At 40.7% G+C, this 20,789-nt stretch overlaps 2 protein-coding genes and 1 pseudogene across 8 annotated transcripts in view; 1 reads left to right on the top strand and 2 right to left on the bottom strand.

Annotated features, from left to right (window-relative positions):
- The window catches only part of RALBP1 (ralA binding protein 1), a 74,729-nt gene extending 59,938 nt beyond the window's left edge, over positions 1 to 14,791 (top strand). For all 3 annotated transcript variants that reach the window (XM_045849934.1, XM_045849935.1, XM_045849933.1), the window contains 4 exons: positions 1,963 to 2,070; positions 10,523 to 10,644; positions 10,899 to 11,022; positions 12,881 to 14,791. In XM_045849934.1, the coding sequence (XP_045705890.1) occupies positions 1,963 to 2,070; positions 10,523 to 10,644; positions 10,899 to 11,022; positions 12,881 to 13,147 (621 nt within the window). In that variant the 3' untranslated portion in view covers positions 13,148 to 14,791. The remainder of the gene's footprint in view (positions 1 to 1,962; positions 2,071 to 10,522; positions 10,645 to 10,898; positions 11,023 to 12,880) is intronic.
- LOC123826087 lies at positions 8,910 to 9,039 on the bottom strand (annotated as a pseudogene).
- Positions 14,792 to 17,559: 2,768 nt separating the features above from the next.
- PPP4R1 (protein phosphatase 4 regulatory subunit 1) overlaps positions 17,560 to 20,789 on the bottom strand; it is a 79,466-nt gene continuing 76,236 nt past the window's right edge. For all 5 annotated transcript variants that reach the window (XM_045849940.1, XM_045849943.1, XM_045849939.1 and 2 more), the window contains exon 19: positions 17,560 to 20,094. In XM_045849940.1, the coding sequence (XP_045705896.1) occupies positions 19,931 to 20,094 (164 nt within the window). In that variant the 3' untranslated portion in view covers positions 17,560 to 19,930. The remainder of the gene's footprint in view (positions 20,095 to 20,789) is intronic.

Below are 20,789 nucleotides of genomic sequence, written 5' to 3'. Positions count from 1 at the left end.
TCAGAAAACTAAAAATGGATCTGCCTTGTGACCCTGCAATTCCACTACTGGGACTCTATCCTAAGAATACTAAAACACCAATTCAAAAGAACCTATGCATCCCAATGTTCATAGCAGCACAATTTACAATAGCTAGATGCTGGAAGCAACCTAGATGCCCATCAGTAAATGAATGGATCAAAAAACTATGGTACATTTACACGATGGAATTCTATGCAGCAGAAAGAAAGAAGGAGCTCCCTACCCTATGCAACAGCGTGGATGGAGCTGGAAAACATTATGCTAAGCGAAACAAGCCAGGCAGTGAAAGACAAATACCATATGATCTCACCTTTAACAGGAACCTAAATAACAAAACAAAGAAACAAGCAAAATGTAACCAAAGACACTGAAATAGAGGACAGGCTGATGGTGACCGGAGGGGAGAGAAGAGGGAATTTAAGGGGACAGTGGGAAGGGTTCACAGGAACAAACTTAAAGGACACATGGTCATAGACTAAGGGGAGGGTGGTAATGGGAGGGAAGGGGGGCGGGTGGGAGGGGGAACTGGATTGGGAGTAAAAAGGAGAAAACTGTACATGAACAATGATTAATAATAATAATAAAAAAATCCTCACCTGAGGAAAAAAAAAAAAAAGACTGTTAAGAAAATGAATATGCAGGCCAGAATTTGTGTCAAAATGTTTGCAAAAAACACAATACCGACAGAGTACTTGAACTAGAATATATTTAAAAATATATTTACAACTTAAGAAGATAAAACAGTTCATTTTTTTAGACCTTATTTTTTCTAGAGTAGTTTCAGGTTCACAGCAAAATTGAGAAGGCACAGAGAGTTTGCATATGCCCCTCCCCAGAATGCGTGCATAGTGTCTGTCCCCAAAGTGGTACATTTATTAAAATAACAATTCACTTTTAAAAATGCAAAAATTTCAACAATTTGTACCTTTGAACAAAGATGATGTACAGATCACAAGCATGTCAAAAATGCTCAACATTATTAATTATTAAGGAAATAGAAATTAAAATCACAATGAGGTAGCACTGCACACCAACTAGAATGGGTAAGATTAAAAGTACCATGTGTTGACAAGAATGTGGAGTAACTGATACTCATAGTGTACTTGGTAATGAAAAATAGTACAGTAATTTTAGAAAACAGTGTAGCAGCATCTTATAGGTGAACATATGGTAACCATATAACCCAGCAAACCTACTCCTAGGTATTTAAGAAAGCATATACCCACACAGAGCATATACAGAATGTTACAACAGCCCTAGTGATAATAGCTCAAAACTGGAAAGGACCCAAATGTTTATCACCTGTGATTGGATAAACAGTTGTGGTACATTGACATCATGGCATATTACTCAGCATACTACTGCTACAAACAACAAAATAGATGGGTTGTAAAAGCATTATGCTAAATGAAAAACAGACAAAAAAGACTACTTACTGATTGATTAAATTTATATGAAACTCAGGAAAAGGCAAAACTGTAGCAATGGAGAGCAGATCAGTGGTTGCCAGGGGCCAGCAGATAGTGGAGGAGCCCCAGGGTATTTTGTGTGATGATAGAAACAATCTGTATCATGATTGTGGTTATGGGTACTCGACTGTATACATTTGTTAAAACTAGTGTATGCTTAAAATCAACCCTCTTTCCCACCAAAAAAAGTATCATAGAAGGCAATTTGTGTGGAAGGGTTATGGAAATGGTGAGCACATTAACCAGAATTGCACATTTTTCATACTATGGCCACAAGTTAAGATCTGCGTGTTATTTTCCAAGTCCAGTTAACAAATGCCCATCTATCTAGATGGTTCATCCAACTGTTAAATGTTATTTTTTTAATTCTAGGAAACAAGTAGGAAACTTATCAAATGGTAATGATGTGAATTTGTTGAATATTTGTTATATATAGGCTGACCAGTTATTTTTCACTTGTCTTATTTGACAGGAGTGTGAAACCAAGATTGCACAAGAGATAGCCAGTCTTTCAAAAGAGGATGTTTCCAAAGAAGAAATGAATGAAAATGAAGAAGTTATAAATATTCTCCTTGCCCAGGTAAGCTAAACTCTTTTTCTCTATTTTGCAAGCTTTTTTTAAAAAGATAAAAACTGTATATACTTAAGGTGTAAATCTGATAATACATAGTGAGATGATTACTACAGTCAGGTTAATTACTATTATCTCTTCCCATAGTTTACTTTTCTTTTGTGGTGAGAACACTTGAAATCTACTCTTAGTATGTTTTCAGTATTCAGTTCTGTATTATTAACTGTAGTCATTATGCCTGTGCATTAGGTCTCTGTACTTACTCATCTTACATAACTGCAACTTGTATCTTTTGGCCAGCACCTTCCCATTTCCCCCACCCCTCCACCCCTAGTAACTATTTCTTTGAATTTGACTTTTAGATTCCATATACAAGTGAGATCATACAATATTTGTCTTTCTCTGTCTGGCTTATTTTACTTAGCATGATGTCCTTCAGGTTCATCCATGTTGTTATAAATGGCAGAATTTCCTTCCTTCCATGGTTGAATAATATTCCTCTATGTGTGTATACATGTGTACGCACCACATCTTTATCCGTTCATCTGTTGATGATTGGGTTTTTTAATTTTTGACCCTTGTGAGTGTTGCTACAATGAACATGGAGTGCACATATCTCTTCAATATCCTGTTTTCATTTCCTTTGCATATATATTCAGAAATGGGATTATTGGAATATGACTGTTCTATTTTTATTTTTTGAGGAATTTCCTTATTGTTTTTCATAATGGCTGTACCAACTTACATTCCACCAACAGTGTATAAGGGTTCCTTTTTTCTACATCCTTGTCAACACTTACTATCTTATGTTTTTTGATAGTAGCCATGCTAACAAGCATAAGGTGATATCTCATTGGGGTTTCGATTTGTATTTTCCTGATGATGAGTGATACTGAACATCTTTTCACATATCTGTTGCCATTTGTATGTCTTTTGAGATGTCTGTTAGGTCCATTGCCCATTTTTCAATTGGGTTGTTTTCTTGATGTAGGGTTGTTTGAGTTACTTATATTATTAATATCCAAAATAATGTCAAAATATTTTGGATATTAATCCCTTATCACAAGTATGGTTTTTTTAAAAGATTTTACTCATTTTTAGTGAGAGGGGAAGGGAAAGAGAACGATAGGGAGAAAACATCAGTGTGTGGTTGTCTCTCGTGTGCCCTTTACCGGGGACCTGGGCTGCAACCCAGGTGTGTGCCCAGATTGGGATCTGAACTGGCGACCCTTTGGTTCACAGACCTGCGCTCAGCCTACTGAGCTATGCTAGCCAGGACAAGTATGGTTTTCTTTTCTTTCTTTTTTTTTTTTTTAAAGATTTTTATTTATTTACTTTTAGAGAGGGAAGGGAGGGAGAAAGAGAGAGAGAAACATCAATGTGCGGTTGCTGGGGGCCGTGGCCTGCAACCCAGGCATGTGCCCTGACTGGGAATCGAACCTGCAATGCTTTGGTTTGCAGCCTGGGCTCAATCCACTGAGCTATGCCAGCCGGGAAGTATGGTTTTCAAATACATTCTATTCCGTTAGTTGTGTTTTCACCTGTTGATTGTTTCCTTTGCTATGAAGAAAATTTGATGCAGTTCCATTTGTCTATTTTTGCTTTTGTTGTCTGTGTTTTAGGAGGTATATCTAAAAATATTTTTTGCTCACATCAGCGTCAACTTTTTCCTAGGTTTTCTTTTAATAGTTTTATGGTTTCAGGTCTTATATTTAAAATTTTAAACCATTTTGTGTTATTATTTTTTATTTTTTTGGAGTGAGATAAATGTCCAATTTCATTCTTTTGAACGTGGGAAATCAGTTTACCGACATCACTTTTTTGAATTATATTTTATTGATTATACTGTTACAGTTGTGCCATATCTCCTCATTTGCTCCCTTCCATCATTGTTCATGCCCATGGGTCACGTGTATAAGTTCTTGGGCTACTCTGTTTCCTGTACAGTATGTTACATTCCATGGCTATTCTGCAACTACTGTTTGTACTTCTTAATCCCCTCGCCGCTTCACCCATTCTGCCATCAACCCCCCCAATCTGGCAACCATTCAAATGCTCTCCATATCCATGATTCTGTCTCTGTTCTTCTTACTTGCTTAGTTTGTTTTTTATATTCAATTGTTGATAGATATGTATTCATTGCCATTTTATTGTTCATAGTTTTGATCTTCTTTTTCTCAAATAAGTCCCTTTATCATTTCACATAATAATTATTTGGTGATGAACTGCTTTAGTTTTTTCTTGTCTGGGAAGCTCTTTACCTGCCCTTCAATTCTAAATCATAGCTTTGTTGGGTAGAGCAATCTCTGTTGTAAGTCCCTGCTTTTCATGACTTTGAATATTTCTTGTAGTCCCTTCTAGCCTGCAAAGTTTCTTTTGAGAAATAAGTTGACAGTCTTAGGGGAATTCCTTTGTAGGTAACTCTCTACTTTTCTCAAGCTGCTTTTAAGATTCTCTCTTTATTTTTAACATTTAGCCTTTTAATTATGACGTGTCTTGGAGTGAACCTCTTTGTATCCATCTTACTTGGGACTCTATGCTTCCTGGAGTTGCATTCTAATTCTTTCACAAAATTAGGGAAGTTTTATTTCCTTATTTTTTTTTAATATATTTTATTGATTATGCTATTACAGTTGTTCCATTCTTTTTTCTCTACTTTATTCCCCTCTGCCCTGTACCCTCACTCCTACCAGCATTCCCCCCATCTTAGTTCATGTCCATGAGTTGCACATATAAGATCTTTGGCTTCTCCATTTCCTATACTATTCTTAACCTCCCCCTGTCTATTTTGTACCTACTATTTATGCTTCTTATTCCCTGTACCTTTTCCCCCATTCTCCCACTCCCCGCTGATAACCCCTACCTGTTGTCTCCATTTTTGTGATTCTGTTCCTGTTCTAGTTATTTCTTTAGTTTGTTTTTGTTTTTGTTTTTGTTTTAGGTTCAGTTATGATAGTTGTGAGTTTGTTGTCATTTTACTATTCATATTTTTAATCATCTTTTCTTAGATAAGTCCCTTTAACATTACATAGAATAAGGACTTGGTGATAATGAACTCCTTTAACTTGACCTTATCTGGGAAGTGCTTCACCTGAGCCTTCCATTCTAAATGATAGCTTTGCTGGATCGAGTAATCTTGGATGTAGGTCCTTGCCTTTCATGACTTTGAATACTCCTTTCCAACCCCTTCTTGTCTGTAAGATCTCTTTTGTGAAATCAGCTGACAGTCTGATGGGAACTCTTTTGTAGGTAACTGTCTCCTTTTCTCTTGCTGCTTCTAAGATTCTCTCCTTCATTTTAATCTTGGGTAATGTAATTATAATGTGCCTTGCTGTGTTCCTCCTTGGGTGCAGCTTCTTTGGGACCCTTTGAGCTTCCTGGATTTCCTGGAAGTCTGTTTCCTTTGCCAAATTGGGGAAGTTCTCCATTATTTTTTCAAATAAGTTTTCAATTTCTTGCTGTTGCTCTTCTCCTTCAGGCACCCCTATGATTCAGATGCTGGAAACTTTAAAGTTGTTCTGGAGGTTCCTAAGTCTCACCTCATTTTTTTTTGAATTCTTGTTTCTTCATTCTGTTCTGGTTGAATGTTTATTTCTTCCTTTTACTCCAAATCATTGATTTGAGTCCTGGTTTCCTTCCCATCACTGTTGGTTCCCTGTACATTTTCCTTTATTTCACTTTTCATAGCCTTCACTTCTTCCTCTATTTTGTGATCATACTCAACCATTTCTGTGAGCATTCTGATTACCAGTGTTTTGAACTGTGCATCTGCTAGGTTGGCTATCTCTTCATTGCTTAGTTCTAATTTTGGAGTTTTGATCTGTTCTTTCATTTGGGCCATATTTTTTTCATCTCAGTGTGCCTGTTACATAGTAAGAGGCAGAGCCTTAGGTATTAGCCAGGGTGGGGCTACCCAGGTCATTGCTGTGTGGTGCTATATGTGTGGGAAGGTTCCAAGAGGGAACAGTGACCCTCACTTGGCTCTTGGTTGGTTTTCAGTCACTTCCCCTGCTTACCACAAGTGAATTGGGCCCTTCTGGTGCTGATTCCTCGGTGGGTGAGTTTGTGTATGTTCTATGACCCTGTGGGTCTCTCCAGTGAACTCTCTTGTGAGGCTCAGAGTTTCTCCCACCACTGCAATCCCCACAGATTTTTTACAGCCAGAGGTTTTGATGCTTATTTCCCTGTGATGGACCCCTGGGTTGTGTGGTTTGTCTTGCTCCCCAGTTCTTGTTCCTGGTTCATCTGTAGGCAAATGTGGGAGCTTTTGGTCTACCAGCCAGCACCTCACCCACCTTGGTCCTTCAGCTGCCACGTTGCCATGAGTCCTATCTGCTCCAGCTACCCATTTCCACCCTTTCTATTGGTCTGGATGAATGTTTCTTCTTTAACTCCTTTGTTGTCAGACTTACATACAGTTCAATTTTCTGGCTGTTGTGGTTATTTTTTGTTTTTAAATTTATTGTCCTTCTTTTGGTTGTGCAAGGATGCAAAGTGTATCTACCTACACCTCCATCTTGGCTGGAAGTCTCTCTTTCCTTATTTTTTCAAATAAACTTCCAATTTCTTGCTCTTTCTCTTCTCCTTCTGCCACCCCTATGATGTGAAAATTGGCACTCTTGAAGTTGTCCCAGAGGGACAACTATTAGCATTCTTTTGAAATTTTTTGTCTTGTTCTAATTGGTTGTATTATGCTCCCTTATGTTCCTGATCATTGATTTGATTCTCAGCTTCATCTACTTTATTGTTGTTTCCCTGTAAATTATTCTTTTTTCAGTTAGTGTATCCTTCATTTCTGATTAGGTCTCTTTTACACTGTTGAGTTTCTCACTAAGTTCCTTGAGAGTACTTATAACCAGTGTTTTGAGCTCTGCATCTGATAGATTGCTTATCTCCATTTTCTTACTTCTCTTTCTGGATCTTTAATCTGTTCTTTCATTTGGGCCATGTTTCTTTGTCTCCCATTTTAGCAGCCTTCCTGTGTTTGTTTCTATGTGTTAGGCAGAGCTGCTGTGTGTGCCCTTATGTAATAGGTGTCCTGTCAGGTCCATTGACACAGCCTCCCCTATCATCCATGCTGGGTACTTGAGGTGCGCCCTTTGTGTGGGCTGAGTACACCCTCTTTTGTAGTTGAGCCTTGGTTGCTGTTAGCAGATCAGTGGGAGGGATTTACCCAGGACCATCAGCTGCAAGACTGGCTATGACCATTGACCACCAACCTTTGCCCTCTGTGGAAGATGAGCTGTGCAGGGACAGGATGGTGGTGCTCTGACATGGTCTGTATATGTTCACTGCTTGTGCAGGATATGGTATTTCCTGGGTGGTACAGGGTAAGGTCAGCCCCCATCTGTGTTTCGCTCAGGGCCACCCTGCCTCAGCTATAAGCAATATGAGGTGCCTGAGACTTGTGTATAAGATTCTCAGGCAGAGCTAAGCTGTGAATCTAGCTTCACTGCTGCTAGTGCCAGACCTGGGGCCACTTAGAAAGATGTACCAGGGCTGGGGGCCAGCTGTTGCTTGTTTGATAGGATTTGGGAAGTTGTGAAGCATAAGCCAAGACCAGCCATTTAGATGGAAAAGTCATGGTTTACATTTTGGGTGGGCCGTAAGTTGGGTGGGACGGAGTCTCAGGGGATCTCCAAGGCAGGGCAGACAGTTAAGCCAGGTTGATGGAGTCTCACATATGGCATCCTCCTGCTGGCCTTGTGTCTCTGTCAGTGTAGAGCTCAGAAAAGGGATAATGGCCTCTGCTCGCCTTTATATCTGGGAGAGTGATTTCCCCCAGCTCCTGGCTTGATGCCAGACATGTTAATTCCTCTTTGTATGTCATCAGTGCCTTTCAGGGTGCTACCCCAGTGCTGAAGCTCAAAGGGAATGAGTCTAAGTCCATGTGTGGGTTCTTTAAGGGGAACTGCTTGGGGCTCCAGAAGTTTCTTTCTCTGACTCAATCCTCACTGGCTCTTGCAGCCAGAAGTTATGGTGACTTATCTTCCTGGCACTAGAACCCTGGTCTGGGGGTGCTGGTATGGGGCTGGGGCCCCTTTCTCCCAATATATCCCTTCTGAATTTTTATCCACCACTCATGGATGTTGTCCCACCCCGTTCCGTGTCTCAGCCCTTCCTACCTGTCTGGATGGATGTGGTTTCTTTAATTCCATAGTTGACAGACTTCCATTCAACTTGATTCCTGGCAGTTCTGAATGATGGTTGTTCTGTATTTTTGATGTGGTTATGAGAGGAGATGAGCCATGTCTACCTATGCCACCATCTTGACCAGAAGTCCCAGCATTATTTCTTGAAGAGGCTGTTCTTTTTCCACTATGTGTTCATGGCATCTTAGTCAAAGATCAATTGATCATAAATGTGTGGGTTTATTCCTCTCTATTCTGCTCCATTAGTTCTATAGTTCTGGCTATATGCTAGCACCATACTGTTTTGATTATTATAGCTATGTAGTATATTTTGAAATCAGGTAATGTGATGCCTCCAACTTTGTTCATTTTTTAAAGATTGCTTTGGCTACGGATGCCTTTTGTGATTCTGTATGAATCTGTTCATACAGATCTGTTTGCTTAAATGTTCAGCTGGAGAAACTACTTTTTTTTTCATGCCACGAGGCATGTTTTATTAATCATACAAACAATTTTCTATAATATCCCAGGACAAACTGGAAAATTTGGTAGTTCGAATGGGGAGGGCTCCCCTCAGAGCCACAGGCTGATGGCAGGGGTGCGGAATGTCTGGGTTCACAGTGCAGTTTGTCGCTCATGTCCATTTTGCAGGTAGCTTTTTCTCCACATCAGGACTGGGGTCCCAAAGATGATGGGGGTGGAGAATCCTCCAGGCCCTTAAGAAATTTCACTTTACTTCTGCTCAGTGGTCTCTTTGGTCGGCAGAGTGTTCTTCTCCTGCGTCTCCATCTTTCAGCTTGGCCTCGTCAAAGCTCGAGATTTCCCCCATGTCCAGTTTGTCTGCCATTTTCTTAAAAAAGTCCTTGTCCTCCCTGGCTGGCATAGCTCAGTGGATTGAGCGCAGGCTGGGAATCAAAGTGTCCCAGGTTCGATTCCCAGCCAGGGTACATTCCTGGGTTGCAGGCCAGAGCCCCCAGCAACCGCACATTGATGTTTCTCTCTCTCTCTCTCTCTCTCTCTCTCTCTCTCTCTCTCCCTCCTCCCCTCTCTAAAAATAAATAAATAAAATCATAGTCCTTGTCCTTTGCTCCCAAATCCGGGTCCTTGCTCCCACTCATGTTGCTGCAGCAAAAGACCTACTTTCTACTGAATGACTGATGCTTTACTTAATCTCTGGGTTGTAAGTATTTTCTTTAATTCACAGATTAGTGTTACTTGTTTCATATTCATGAGATTAGACTTTAATAAATATTTAAAACATGTCCTTTAATAATATTTATTATAGAATGTTATTAACATTTATGTTAATTATAAGTATTAATAAAAATTTATTGAAACCCAATCTCATTAACATAAAACAAGTAACACTTATCTGGGCAAACCACATCTTCCCACCTCATTAGATATCATGAGATACTTTAATTTTATTCTTTGCAGGTGAAAATCTGTTGTTGATGAATTGTTTTATTTTTCATTCGTTGATTTGACAGATAGCTCTTGAGTAATCTATTCCAGTACTAGAGCTGAAAATGAGCTCCTTTCTCCCTTTTTGAATTTCTCAAGTCAACTTTAGTCTGTTCTAGACATTACCAGAGTTTAACCAGTAAGGAATGAATGTCTGGGCTCTGACAACATAGTCCGTGCCTCCAGACTCGTGTGTGAGGTACTTAAAGCCTGTTAAGTGTCATTCCTTTTCTGTCAGTTCTGTAAAGTACTTTATTTTGCCTAGCAGGAACATGTAAGTACTATATTTTGCTATGTATAATGTGCACTTTTTTGCCCAAATTTTTAAAGAAAAAAAATAAGGGCGTGCATTATACGTGGGTAGTACTAATTCCATATCTATCTTCCATGATGCATAAACATCATAAATTTGTTACTGGTACATAAAATTTCTTATACCATAATATGTTAAAAATAAGTGCTAAAATTCCTTAATAATACAAGAAACAGTTATCTCCCTTTATTGAAAAGTGAGAGGGTATTCAGAAAGGACTGGGAAGCAAAAACTTGAACTTTGGCTTTTGTGCCCAGAGTGCTTGCTCCATAGGAGCCTTTGCAAAATGGGAACATGGACTCCTAAGTGACATTTCTATCTTGAGAAAAATCTAGTCGTTCCTCCCAAATAACTTAGTTTACTTTTTCTCAATGGAGGCTTTTCTTGACAGTAAAGAAACAAGATTTTTTTTGGTTGTGCAGTACGAGCTTTCTCATTACTTGTGTGTTATGTGTATGGGGCTAAAGAGTCCAAGTTAACATAGAAGACGCCCTAAAAGTGACATTTCCTTAACTCATACTCTCAAAGGTGTTCACCATGATCGTTCTTTTAGGAGAATGAGATTCTGACTGAACAGGAGGAACTTCTAGCCATGGAGCAATTTCTGCGCCGACAGATTGCCTCAGAAAAAGAAGAGATCGAACGCCTCAGAGCTGAGATTGCCGAAATTCAGAGGTAAAGGAAAGGCAAGAGTTTCAAAATTTCCAAAAATGTTTACTTAAATACATGCATAATGGTTTCAGCTTGCAGACTTTCACATAAAAGAATTAGGCATGCAAAATTAATCATCCTAACTTTCCGAAGTGTTACTAATGGTGTTATATTAAGTAGACTTGTGAAAATCCAGTAAATCTAAAAGAAGGAAGGTAACAGACAAACACTATTTTCTGTAGTTATTTGTAACGTTTATTTTGATCTCTTACCCTCAGTCGTCAGCAGCATGGCCGGAGTGAAACTGAGGAATACTCCTCCGACAGCGAAAGCGAGAGTGAAGATGAAGAAGAGCTTCAGATCATCTTGGAAGATTTACAGAGGCAGAATGAAGAGCTAGAAGTGAGTTTTGGGGGAAATAACCAAAAATCACACTAACTTCTAGGAAGTTATAGCGACTATTATTTTCCCCTTAGAATTTTTCTCTTCCTTGGTAGCTGAGGAGGCTGAGTACAGGTGGGTTTTACTAAAGAGCATACAAGGTACAAACTGACTGCTGGCTGGCTGTGACCTTGTCAGGCTGTTCCTAAGGTGTGGTGACTTTCTCCGACTGCAGTGTTCCACACAGACCTTTCTCTTCCGCTTAAGGTGAGTCTTACCTGACTGGGCCTGTTTGTGCAACTTTGAATGATCTGGTCTGTGTTCCCAGAGAAAATGAACAGAAAAAAGAAATGCTAGTGCAAGAATGAAAAACCACCTGAATCTCTCCCTGGGAGAAATAAGGGACAAAGTTTTCTCTTGGTCCTTAACTTGTAAAGTAGCAGATGAGAGTAAATTCAGCACTAGAAAATTGGGAGACAGCTGTGTGGTTAAAAGAAAACAAAATTAAATGATTTTGATCAGAGTTTTTTGCTTCTTACCCCAAATAAAACATTGTCTCCAGATGTTTTGCCTAAGGGTTAAGAGAGAGAGGCCATTTTCTTCTTAGAAAGAAATTTAAGAACAGTGAAACAGCTTTGTTTCCCTTGCTGAGGTGCATTCTGCTGCTCCAGCAAACCAGAGCTACCCACTTCATAGAAAATTAGATGAATTCCTTACAAAAACCGCCACCCACAAAAGTCTTCTCCTTAGAACTTGTGGACAGAGTTCATAGAGGCTGCCCACCGAGGCTCAAGGTCAAGAAACTCACTATAACCAGGGGTGTGGTGGGATCAGCAGAGCAGAGGTTGAGACCTAGGCCACCAGGTAGCTTCCATTCTTTAGAAAGCTTTCACATTGGCACTTTAATTTGCTTTCTTAACAATTTACAGATCATTTTAAAATGCTAAGTAGGAAAACACATAACAGAATTATAGTACTTGGTATACAGAGATAATACTCGCATGGTTTGAACCAAGACAGTTATACCTCTCACCTAGCAGACATCCATGTCTGCCTTTCTCCATACAGGGTTTTTCCACTTGGAGTCTAAAGTGGCTGCTCTAAGTCTTGTGCACTCTTAGTCATCAGGAAGGAGAAAAGGAATCAAGGAATGCCAGTTGTCAAGGGCAACATACACAAGTGGAATCCAGTGCTTCTACTCTTACCCTGTTAGCAAAGGCTTAGTCGCGTGGACATAGCTAGCTGTAGTGGAGGCTGGGAAATGCCACATGAAGAGGGAAGGTGCACTGTGCAGCCAGCAGCCTGCCACAGAGCAAGGTCTGTGGGGGTTTGGGGATTAGCTGTTTTGAGTTACCTCAACTTGGCTGAACTAGTGTAGATAATTTAGTGATAGTAGTAGTTTTCTGTGCTTTCACTAAGTAGCACACAGTTCAGATTTAAAGTAATGCTTTTCACAAAAGACAAAGGACATCACTTTTGGGAAATATCTGGGCTCTTGTCCTGTCTCTAATTTCCCCCTCTAATTGTTACTTAAGTCCCTTTTATCTTCCCCTTATTTAAGGGCTGTTCAGGAGCCAGTTCAAAACGTTAAATCTATTTTAGACACTAGAACCCTTAATTTATTCAAATTGTTTTCTATTGGTATGTTTGTGTTTTCCAGATATGCTTACTCTTTTGCATTGAGGAACAGAGTTTATACTTGAGTTTTTATTTGCCTCTGTTGTATATTCACGTTCATGTCTTCCACTCTGCAACTCAATTAACTAAAACAAAAATTCTTATGTAGGATAGATACCCTTGCTAACTGTTCTCTGCTCCCAAATCACTGTCATTTTTGACCTTCTTGAGTGACAATAGGTCTTTTGTGTCCTTCCTCAAGATAAAGAACAATCATTTGAATCAAGCAATCCATGAAGAGCGAGAGGCCATCATTGAGCTGCGTGTGCAGCTCCGTCTGCTCCAGCTGCAACGCGCCAAGTCTGAGCCGCAGGCACAGGACGAAGAGGAGCCGGAAAGGCGTGGGGGTGCTGTCCAGCTGCCTAGAGACAGTGCCCCGGAGACAAAAGCAGCTAAAGAGCAGCCAAAGGCAGGCAAAGAGCAGGCCAAGCCATCCCCGAGCAGAGACAGGAAGGAGACGCCCATCTGAGCATCCTGTGGGTCCTGGAGTCCTCCAGACCTAACAAGACCTGTGCATCTTACTGTAAACCCGAGAATCAGAGTGCACAACTCTCTGCTGTACATTCTGTAAAGATACCTTTTCTTAGAGACTCTTGTCTTTCACACATTTGACTTCTCCGCATCAGGCTCAGGTTACAGGGGAGGAGAAAGCAGTGGATGAATTGTGGGCTTGTAGGAGACAGATGAGTTTTCCAGATAGCTTATTTGAAGATTAATTTTCTTTGTTAAAGTAACTATTTTAACCCTTGAGTGGCTTCTTTTTAAACCAAAAATCATCTTTGCTTTTTTATTATGGCGGAATCAGGATCTCTTTCTCTCATTCAAGGGGAGGAACCAAACAAGGTAAAAATACTCTTCCTGCCTTGTGGCTCGCCCCACAGTCTCACCCTCCAGGGTCACTGCTTACCTAGTCACTCTTGCTTGTGCCTTTTATACCTTTTTGGTGCAGATTATATCATGGGGAGCTGCCTCATATTTCCTGACTGGCCAGAATGGCTCTTATGGGGGTTACCTTTACTCACGCTTGTCACCCTCTCCTTTGACAGTCCTAAGACACAGTTCTTGAGCCTGAGTCACCAGGGTGGCCAAGTTGGTCACAGAACTGGACTGGCCTGCCAGCCCTGGAGCAGCCCCATCCAGTGTGGAGGGGCCACCTTGCTCCTTCTGGGTCCTCCAGGTTCTCATTGCTATTGATTAGCAAATGTTTTTTACTAGGTTGGTCCAAGGTAACTGCCTTGACCTAAGGAACCCACAAAAAGGATCTGTTTCTCAAACCAGAAGTCTTCTATGTGACTGACCTTCCATTAAAAACAGAATGACTCAAATTGCTTGCTTGGGCTAGAATGTAAATGTCTCTTTGCCTGAATAAGCCATATTATCATGTTGAGCAAAAGTTCTCATTATCCACATCATCTCAGTGAACCTGCTGATGGACTTTGAATTGACAAGATTGAGCAATAGGAAAAACTTTTCCTTTTAATGATAGCTGTGACCCCCAACCCCATTTTCTTGCTTTGCCACTTTCCCGGTGACCTCAGGGGTCTGGGAGGCCAAGTCTCCGGCACCTTTGTTGAATCACACTTTGTTTTGCCCGAATAGATGGCACCTGTGAGGTAGGTCAGCTCTCGTGGCTGTGAAGACACGGTCAAGGTGATGGAAACAAATCCCCCCACCCCCTTGAGGGCTCTGTCCTCTCCTCCTTAGTATTTATTTTCAGCACCTATTTGATGCGGTTTTTTATCCTTTACCTATTGCACTGTTGTGACTTGTTGGCCATTATTTGATTTTTGTACCAAAAAAAGCTTTGTTATAGAAATCAGCATACTATTTTTTTAAACCTGGAGAGATATTATGGTGACTGAAAATATGGTCAGGTGTCAAATATAAATGTATAAAAGCCTTCTTGCTGTCCCGTTGGTCATATTACCTTCATTTTATATTTGCTGGCAATGTTGGAGGTTTCTTTTTGTTTGTGTAAACTAATTTCTATCAAGGTGTCATGGATTTTTAAAATTTAGTATTTCATTACAGTTGTCTCAGTGTTGGTTAACTAATTTTTGCCAGAACTGTTACTGATCAAGCAAATAAATTCAACAGCCATTTGAGAAAAAAATGCTTCCCATTTTTTTTATACCTGTTTCCTTTGAATTAAGTGCCCAATGGTTGTCAGGGTGTTAGTTTGATATTTCTTTACATCCTAAAGTGAAAAAAATGTTTTAACTCACTTTGTGTTCCTCACCCAGGCAGAGTTGTACCCACTCACTGGCTAGTAGGGTTTGCAGCAGCGCCCTCCCCCTCCCCCACTTCAGCCAGTGCTTGCCACTGAAGGTGCATGTTTGTACAACCCAGCTCACTGGGTCTGCAGCTGCTTCCGTGTGTGATGACCTGGTTCCAATGGAAAGTGAGTTTTGCCCTTCTAGCTTGATGCACAAGTCAGCCGGTCCAGCTTGGCAAAAAAGCAGGATGGTTATTGCAGTGTGGCTTTCCTGACCAGGGATCTGTCAGGCAGATTACTTACCTAATGCTGATCTGATGATTCCTGAGTGACTGGATTCAGTTTCTAGGAGAGCTGGGACTGATTGTATGTCTTTGCTTGGTGATATTGGACCTACTGGGTTGTTTTCACAACAGGAAACTGAGGCTCAAAGCAGTGGTATAACTTGTAGGTGGTTGTTATTGCCTACATTGTCACCACACACCCGAGACCAAGAGGGAATGAAGCAGTGTGATCTCCTCTGAACTAGAGTGCCACAGCTCCAATAAAGGGCAAGAACTGATGATAAGTCCAGCTACAATTAGAGAAAGCAAGAGCCATCTCTTTGGGAGGGTGTGTGTAGCTTTCTGAAAAGGTTGCACCAATAATTTTTTAGTTTCACAGGGGGATTAAAAAAATACACTATTTACTGTTATTCAGATTGTGCCAGTGACCTCTGCTGTCAGCCTTCATAAGCAGGGAGCCAGTAGTAGAGAGGGAATGGTAGGTTTTCTGGAATGAAACATTAAATTGGCCTCAGTGGGTATGGCGGCCCAAACAGGCACGACCTGAGGGCAGCTCCTCCAGGGGTGAAGAGACCCAAGGAGTAGTGTACAGACAGCCCCCTGGGTTCAATCTGTTGACTTAGGCTAATCTTATTACTGTGGGGTCATTATGTGTATAGAGAGAGACACCTTGTTCTATTTGAATTTCAGACCAACAGTGACTAGCACCTAAGTACAAGAATGTCCCATGCAATCCACATTTGAGGATCCTGAGGTTTTGGAGAAGAGGAGGATTTGATTTATGAGCCCTTTTGCTCATAGCAGTAAGCTCAACAAAACCTTTTTCTGGTTTTTCTCTATTTTTTAGGTCTGGTAATGCTGACATAGTTTCTCAGCTATCAAGTGGGCTAATAATGCCTACTACAAAAGGTTAAATGATTCATAGTACTGTACACATCAGTTGTTATTGCTTGAGAGAGACAAAAGAAGCCAGGAAGGATTTAGAACCAGATTTGGCTCATTGCCCCAAATGTAAAAATGTGTGGATTACTCACTAAGCACATGCATGCACATACATGTTCTGATGCTGATATTTGTGGGCTGCCTGTGATTTGGTCACAAACTGTAGTTCTCTATTAAAGATGGTGAGCCAAATGGAGTAAGTAGTCTGGGCAGCTGGAGCAGACAGCTACACTAATTCTAAGACCCTGTTGTACCTGGCCAGCCCTCACTGCTTCTGGCATCTGCAGGAAATCTGTTGCCGTATATTCCTAGGATTTGGGTTCACCAGCTGGTGCTGCCATCACAGCTGCTGGGGTCATGACCAACTATCACAGTGGCCACTGTGTGCGTAGTTGACAATGCATCTTAAAGCATTTGTTTGCAACTTAGGGGAAAAATGCAAATATTAAATGCTTAACAATCTTTATTGTGCTGTTGAAGATACAAAATAATGGGCCATGACTGGTGTGGCTCAGTTGGTTGGGAGTCATCCCACAAAACAAAAGGTCACCAGTTCAATTCCTGGTCAGGGCATATGCCTGGGTTACAGATTTGGTCCCCAGTTGGGGTACATGTGAGAACCATTTGATTGATGTTTCTCTCCCTCTTCTCCTTTCTAAAAATGAATAAAATCTTTTTTTTTTAAAAGCCTTATCAGTGTGAAAGATTCATATGCTAAAATTACCTACTAAAAACCCTAAATAACAGATCTTGCCAAATTTAAATCAGCAACATTTGGTGTAAAAGATAAATAGAGCTTGGTAGAAGTAAACCTACAACAGCAGTATAAAATGTCACATAGACTAAAATCTGACCATTGAATGGAACATTTGTCAAGTTTTCTAGAAAATGAATTCTTAAGGCAAATAATTTCCGTAAAAGTATAAAACTAGTTTAGTCTCTATAGAAGATGGATTCAGAAAGTGACTTAATGGAGTTCACAGAAACTTGTTCAAAAACATCACTGCTGGAATTTTTAAGTCAAAATGTCTATTGTGTAGAAACATTCCTATTTAAGGGGTCACAAAATTACCTCAGTTTGGAGGTTCTGATGGAGGGATTTGAGAGTTGGGCCTCCTTTCCCACCATTACCTAAAATGCAATCTGGTTTTCTAGTGACAAGGAGATACATGAACTGTGTAGGCCCTGACCTATCCAGGTTGCTTAAAAACCATGAAGGGCCTGGCCACCCTCCACGTGGAGGTCCCAGTGTGTCCATCCACACATGGGCTCTGGTGCAAGGTGCTTTTGGGTGCGGAAAACCCAGCCAGCCCCATTCCTCCCGCTGACACCTCTCCCAGGTGGCCAGCGCTTACCAGTGGCTCTGCTCTAGTAGACGTTCTACATCTAGCGCGAGTTTATAAAGGCTTATGGCAGAAATTAAAAAATACAAAACCACAGTCTTGCTTACTCATTTATTTCTAGACCCAACTTTTCCTCCAGTTTGTCAGGATTATTGATTTTAAAGAGACCATTTGCCTGGCTGAGTTGTTGGGTCCTTTTCCTCCTTTACTCACTGCTTCTCTGGGATTTACAGAAATGTTACCATGCATGGAAATGGTCATGTGGCCTAGAACCTGGGACACAGCACTCTTTCCTACAGATGGTCAGTTTAAAACCTTGCCACCCCTCCTTGCAGCATCGCTCCAATGCCCCCCAATACACTAAGCACACATGCCTGGTGTTTCAGGCATTCCATGTTCCCCTGGAAAGCTGACACTGGAAGGGACACGAGATTCTGGATGTTTTCTTCGGCATACTCAGCTTGCAGTGCACTGAGGAATGGGGGATGAGAAATGCTCATCCCCATAGAAACTGGGACTTGGACTTAAGAGGTCTAAGAAGAATCAGTAATTAGCAGTATACCCAGTGCCTGCCCAGCAGACTGAGAATTGCCCAGAACAGTGTCTCCTGACGATATGCTGGCAGCTTGGGCAGCTTAGGGCACTAACCTGGTGGTGCTGTCAGGAACTTGGCGCGCTTGTCTAATTCAGAGTTTGAAGGCTTGAAAAACCACCATGGTCTGGCACCAGAGAAATATCCCTGAGTTGGCAAAGGAGGTGACAGTTGGGCCACTCCACTGAGTAGTCAAATAGGAAGTTGGCTGGCCAGGTAAATTCAGTGGGGGACACTTTGAAAGCTCACAAAAGCTTGCAACATGTTTCTCAGACAAGGGTGGCAGAGAACATTTAGCATCCCATGAGCTAGGAGTCAGGCAGGATGGTGAGGAAGGAGCCTGTGTGTGGGAGGGTACGGAGGGAGGAGAGGAAGGACACCTGGCAATGACCAAGTACATGGGCTGAGAAAAATGCAGTTTTCCTCCTTACCTTGGTTATTAAAAAATCCAAAGATATCTCAGAAGATCTAAGATTATCTGCCAGTATTAAAATCCCAATGGGGACATAATTATTGCCACTCTTAATTTTTCTATTGCGAAGTTAATAGTTTGAGTACAAATTGTTTGTTTCTGCCTCCTGGGAGATTTCAAATACTGCTGAATCATCAGTTTTCTAGATTGGTTTACTTTTGTAACTGCCTCTGGAAGCCCATCTTTTCCCTTGGAAGAACTTGGGTAACAAAAGCCTCATGTTAGACAGGATTCAACAGCCCTCGCTATCCTCAGAATTCCGCTGCCACAGCTTGTAACACACCTGACAGAGGACAAGCCACACCTGGATCAGCCTTGGGGAGCACAGCACCCAGAACTGCCACCTGCCAAGAGCAGAACCCTGCCCAGGGGGCATGTGCAGATTTCAAAGAAATTACTAAACTAGTCAAAAGAGAAAATTTTAATCTAGTTTTCCCATTTTATACTAAGTCAGTAATACAGGTCACAAATTGCATTTATTCGCAGATAGCTATAAAACAATCAAAAGTGTATATATCTCTCTATACAGATCTTAATAAATTTTATTGGACAAGAGAACTTGTGCCACAACAGTTTAAACAGCATGATTAAAGACTGCAACACTCCTAAGAGTGGTCACAGATATGTACAGTATGTGAAGAAAAAGTTGCACCTCAGAGCTGATCATGATCAAGTTAAAAACACCTGACATACAGTATATGTGCTAATTTCATTCAGGTCATGACCAGCATGAAAACAAAAAATTCAGGACATATAGATAACTCAGCAAATGTTCTGTAAATGTGTACAGCAATATGCTGCATTTATGAGTTAAAATCATGTTCTACTTTAGTGTTAGCATCAAGCCCTTAGGAGAAATTTTTAAAATCTCCTTTTCTGTTAATACATATCAAAACTATTCACACTTAGGGCTGGATGGGCGGCTAAACACAGAACCGCACAGGTCCTTGCCTGCATGGGAACAGCGAGGGCTAATACTGAATGTCTCATTCATATCCTGGCTCACAGCCACCTTCTGGCTATAATTCCATCTATAAGTCATTAAATAAAACCAGGAGAAAGCAACCCAGGTCTCTGGGAATCTCATCCCTTCCATAAGGAAAATGCTCTGCCAATTCAAGTTTCACTCAGTCAGGAAGACAGAAGATTTAAGGCCTCGGTGACAATTATAATCCTCTGAGAAATTATTTTCCCTTAAAGTCAAGATAAGATAATAGTGTTTACTGTACTTTTCTTGACTGTTAAAATCCCTGGTGTCGATGTAGGCAACTTGCATCTGCAATTAAGCCTGCAAGAGAGGAAGGTCTCTCTTCCTCCCCAAAGCGTCCTAGCTCACACACGTGTGCAACACGTGTCGAACCTCGGCTTCTTAGGAAGCAGGAAAGACACCGAGGTTTACACTTTCTAGTAGGTTGAGGAAGCTGTGCTCATGGCATCTTCAGAGATTTTGGTACTGGCAGGGTGGATGCTTGCAAAGTACTTGACATCACTGTCACGATCCATCTGAAGAGCCATGATGGTTTGTTCTACAGCTTCCTGATGACAGCTGGCAGAGGTTAGGAAATAGTCTGGAAGACAGAAGTGAGATTACAAACAGTCTAACACCTCAGTTTTGTTAACAAGAACACAAAGTTGTAAGTATGATAAAATGATTTTTCTACAAGTGAAAACACAGCTATGCTGAATTATAAACAGTAACTCAAATTGATGTTATGTCAAAAAGATTCCCAAATATAAGAAAGATGTATCTTGACTGACTATATCTCATAATGTTCAATGGCATGGAAACTAATAAATACATTAAAACCTGCACTAGCTATTAATTAGCTCAGTAAAAGGAAGAACACTTCCAAATACCAAACACACATGGAACCAGAGTCTTCTCTAGCCATTTTATTGTAATCGCTGTTTTTAAAAAAATGAGTTCTAAAGGAGGAAAAACAAAAACCATTCACTCAAATCCTTTGAGGTCCATTAAAGACGTCTTTCTGTGATTCATTCATGAGTTCATAGATTCAAATGATACTAAGCATTTGAGGGGATTACAATAAATAAAACCACCTGACTCTTGAGGAGCTTATAATCTGCATCAAAGCAAATCACATGGAACATTTGTTTTCTGCCTAATGAATGAAGAGAAGGAAACACAAACACACCTCCTGGCCAAGGGGTGCAGGAGTGCTCCAGGAGCAGTAATTTTTCATAGTCATAAGTGAATGCCCAATTTTCAAACTAGTAAGATTTAAATCATAAAAAGATTCAC

Source organism: Phyllostomus hastatus, unplaced genomic scaffold (assembly GCF_019186645.2).
Source record: "Phyllostomus hastatus isolate PE091 unplaced genomic scaffold, TTU_PhHast_1.1 phas_contig_80, whole genome shotgun sequence".
NCBI classification, from domain to species: Eukaryota; Metazoa; Chordata; class Mammalia; order Chiroptera; family Phyllostomidae; genus Phyllostomus; species Phyllostomus hastatus.
This window is presented reverse-complemented; position numbering and strand designations above follow the sequence as displayed.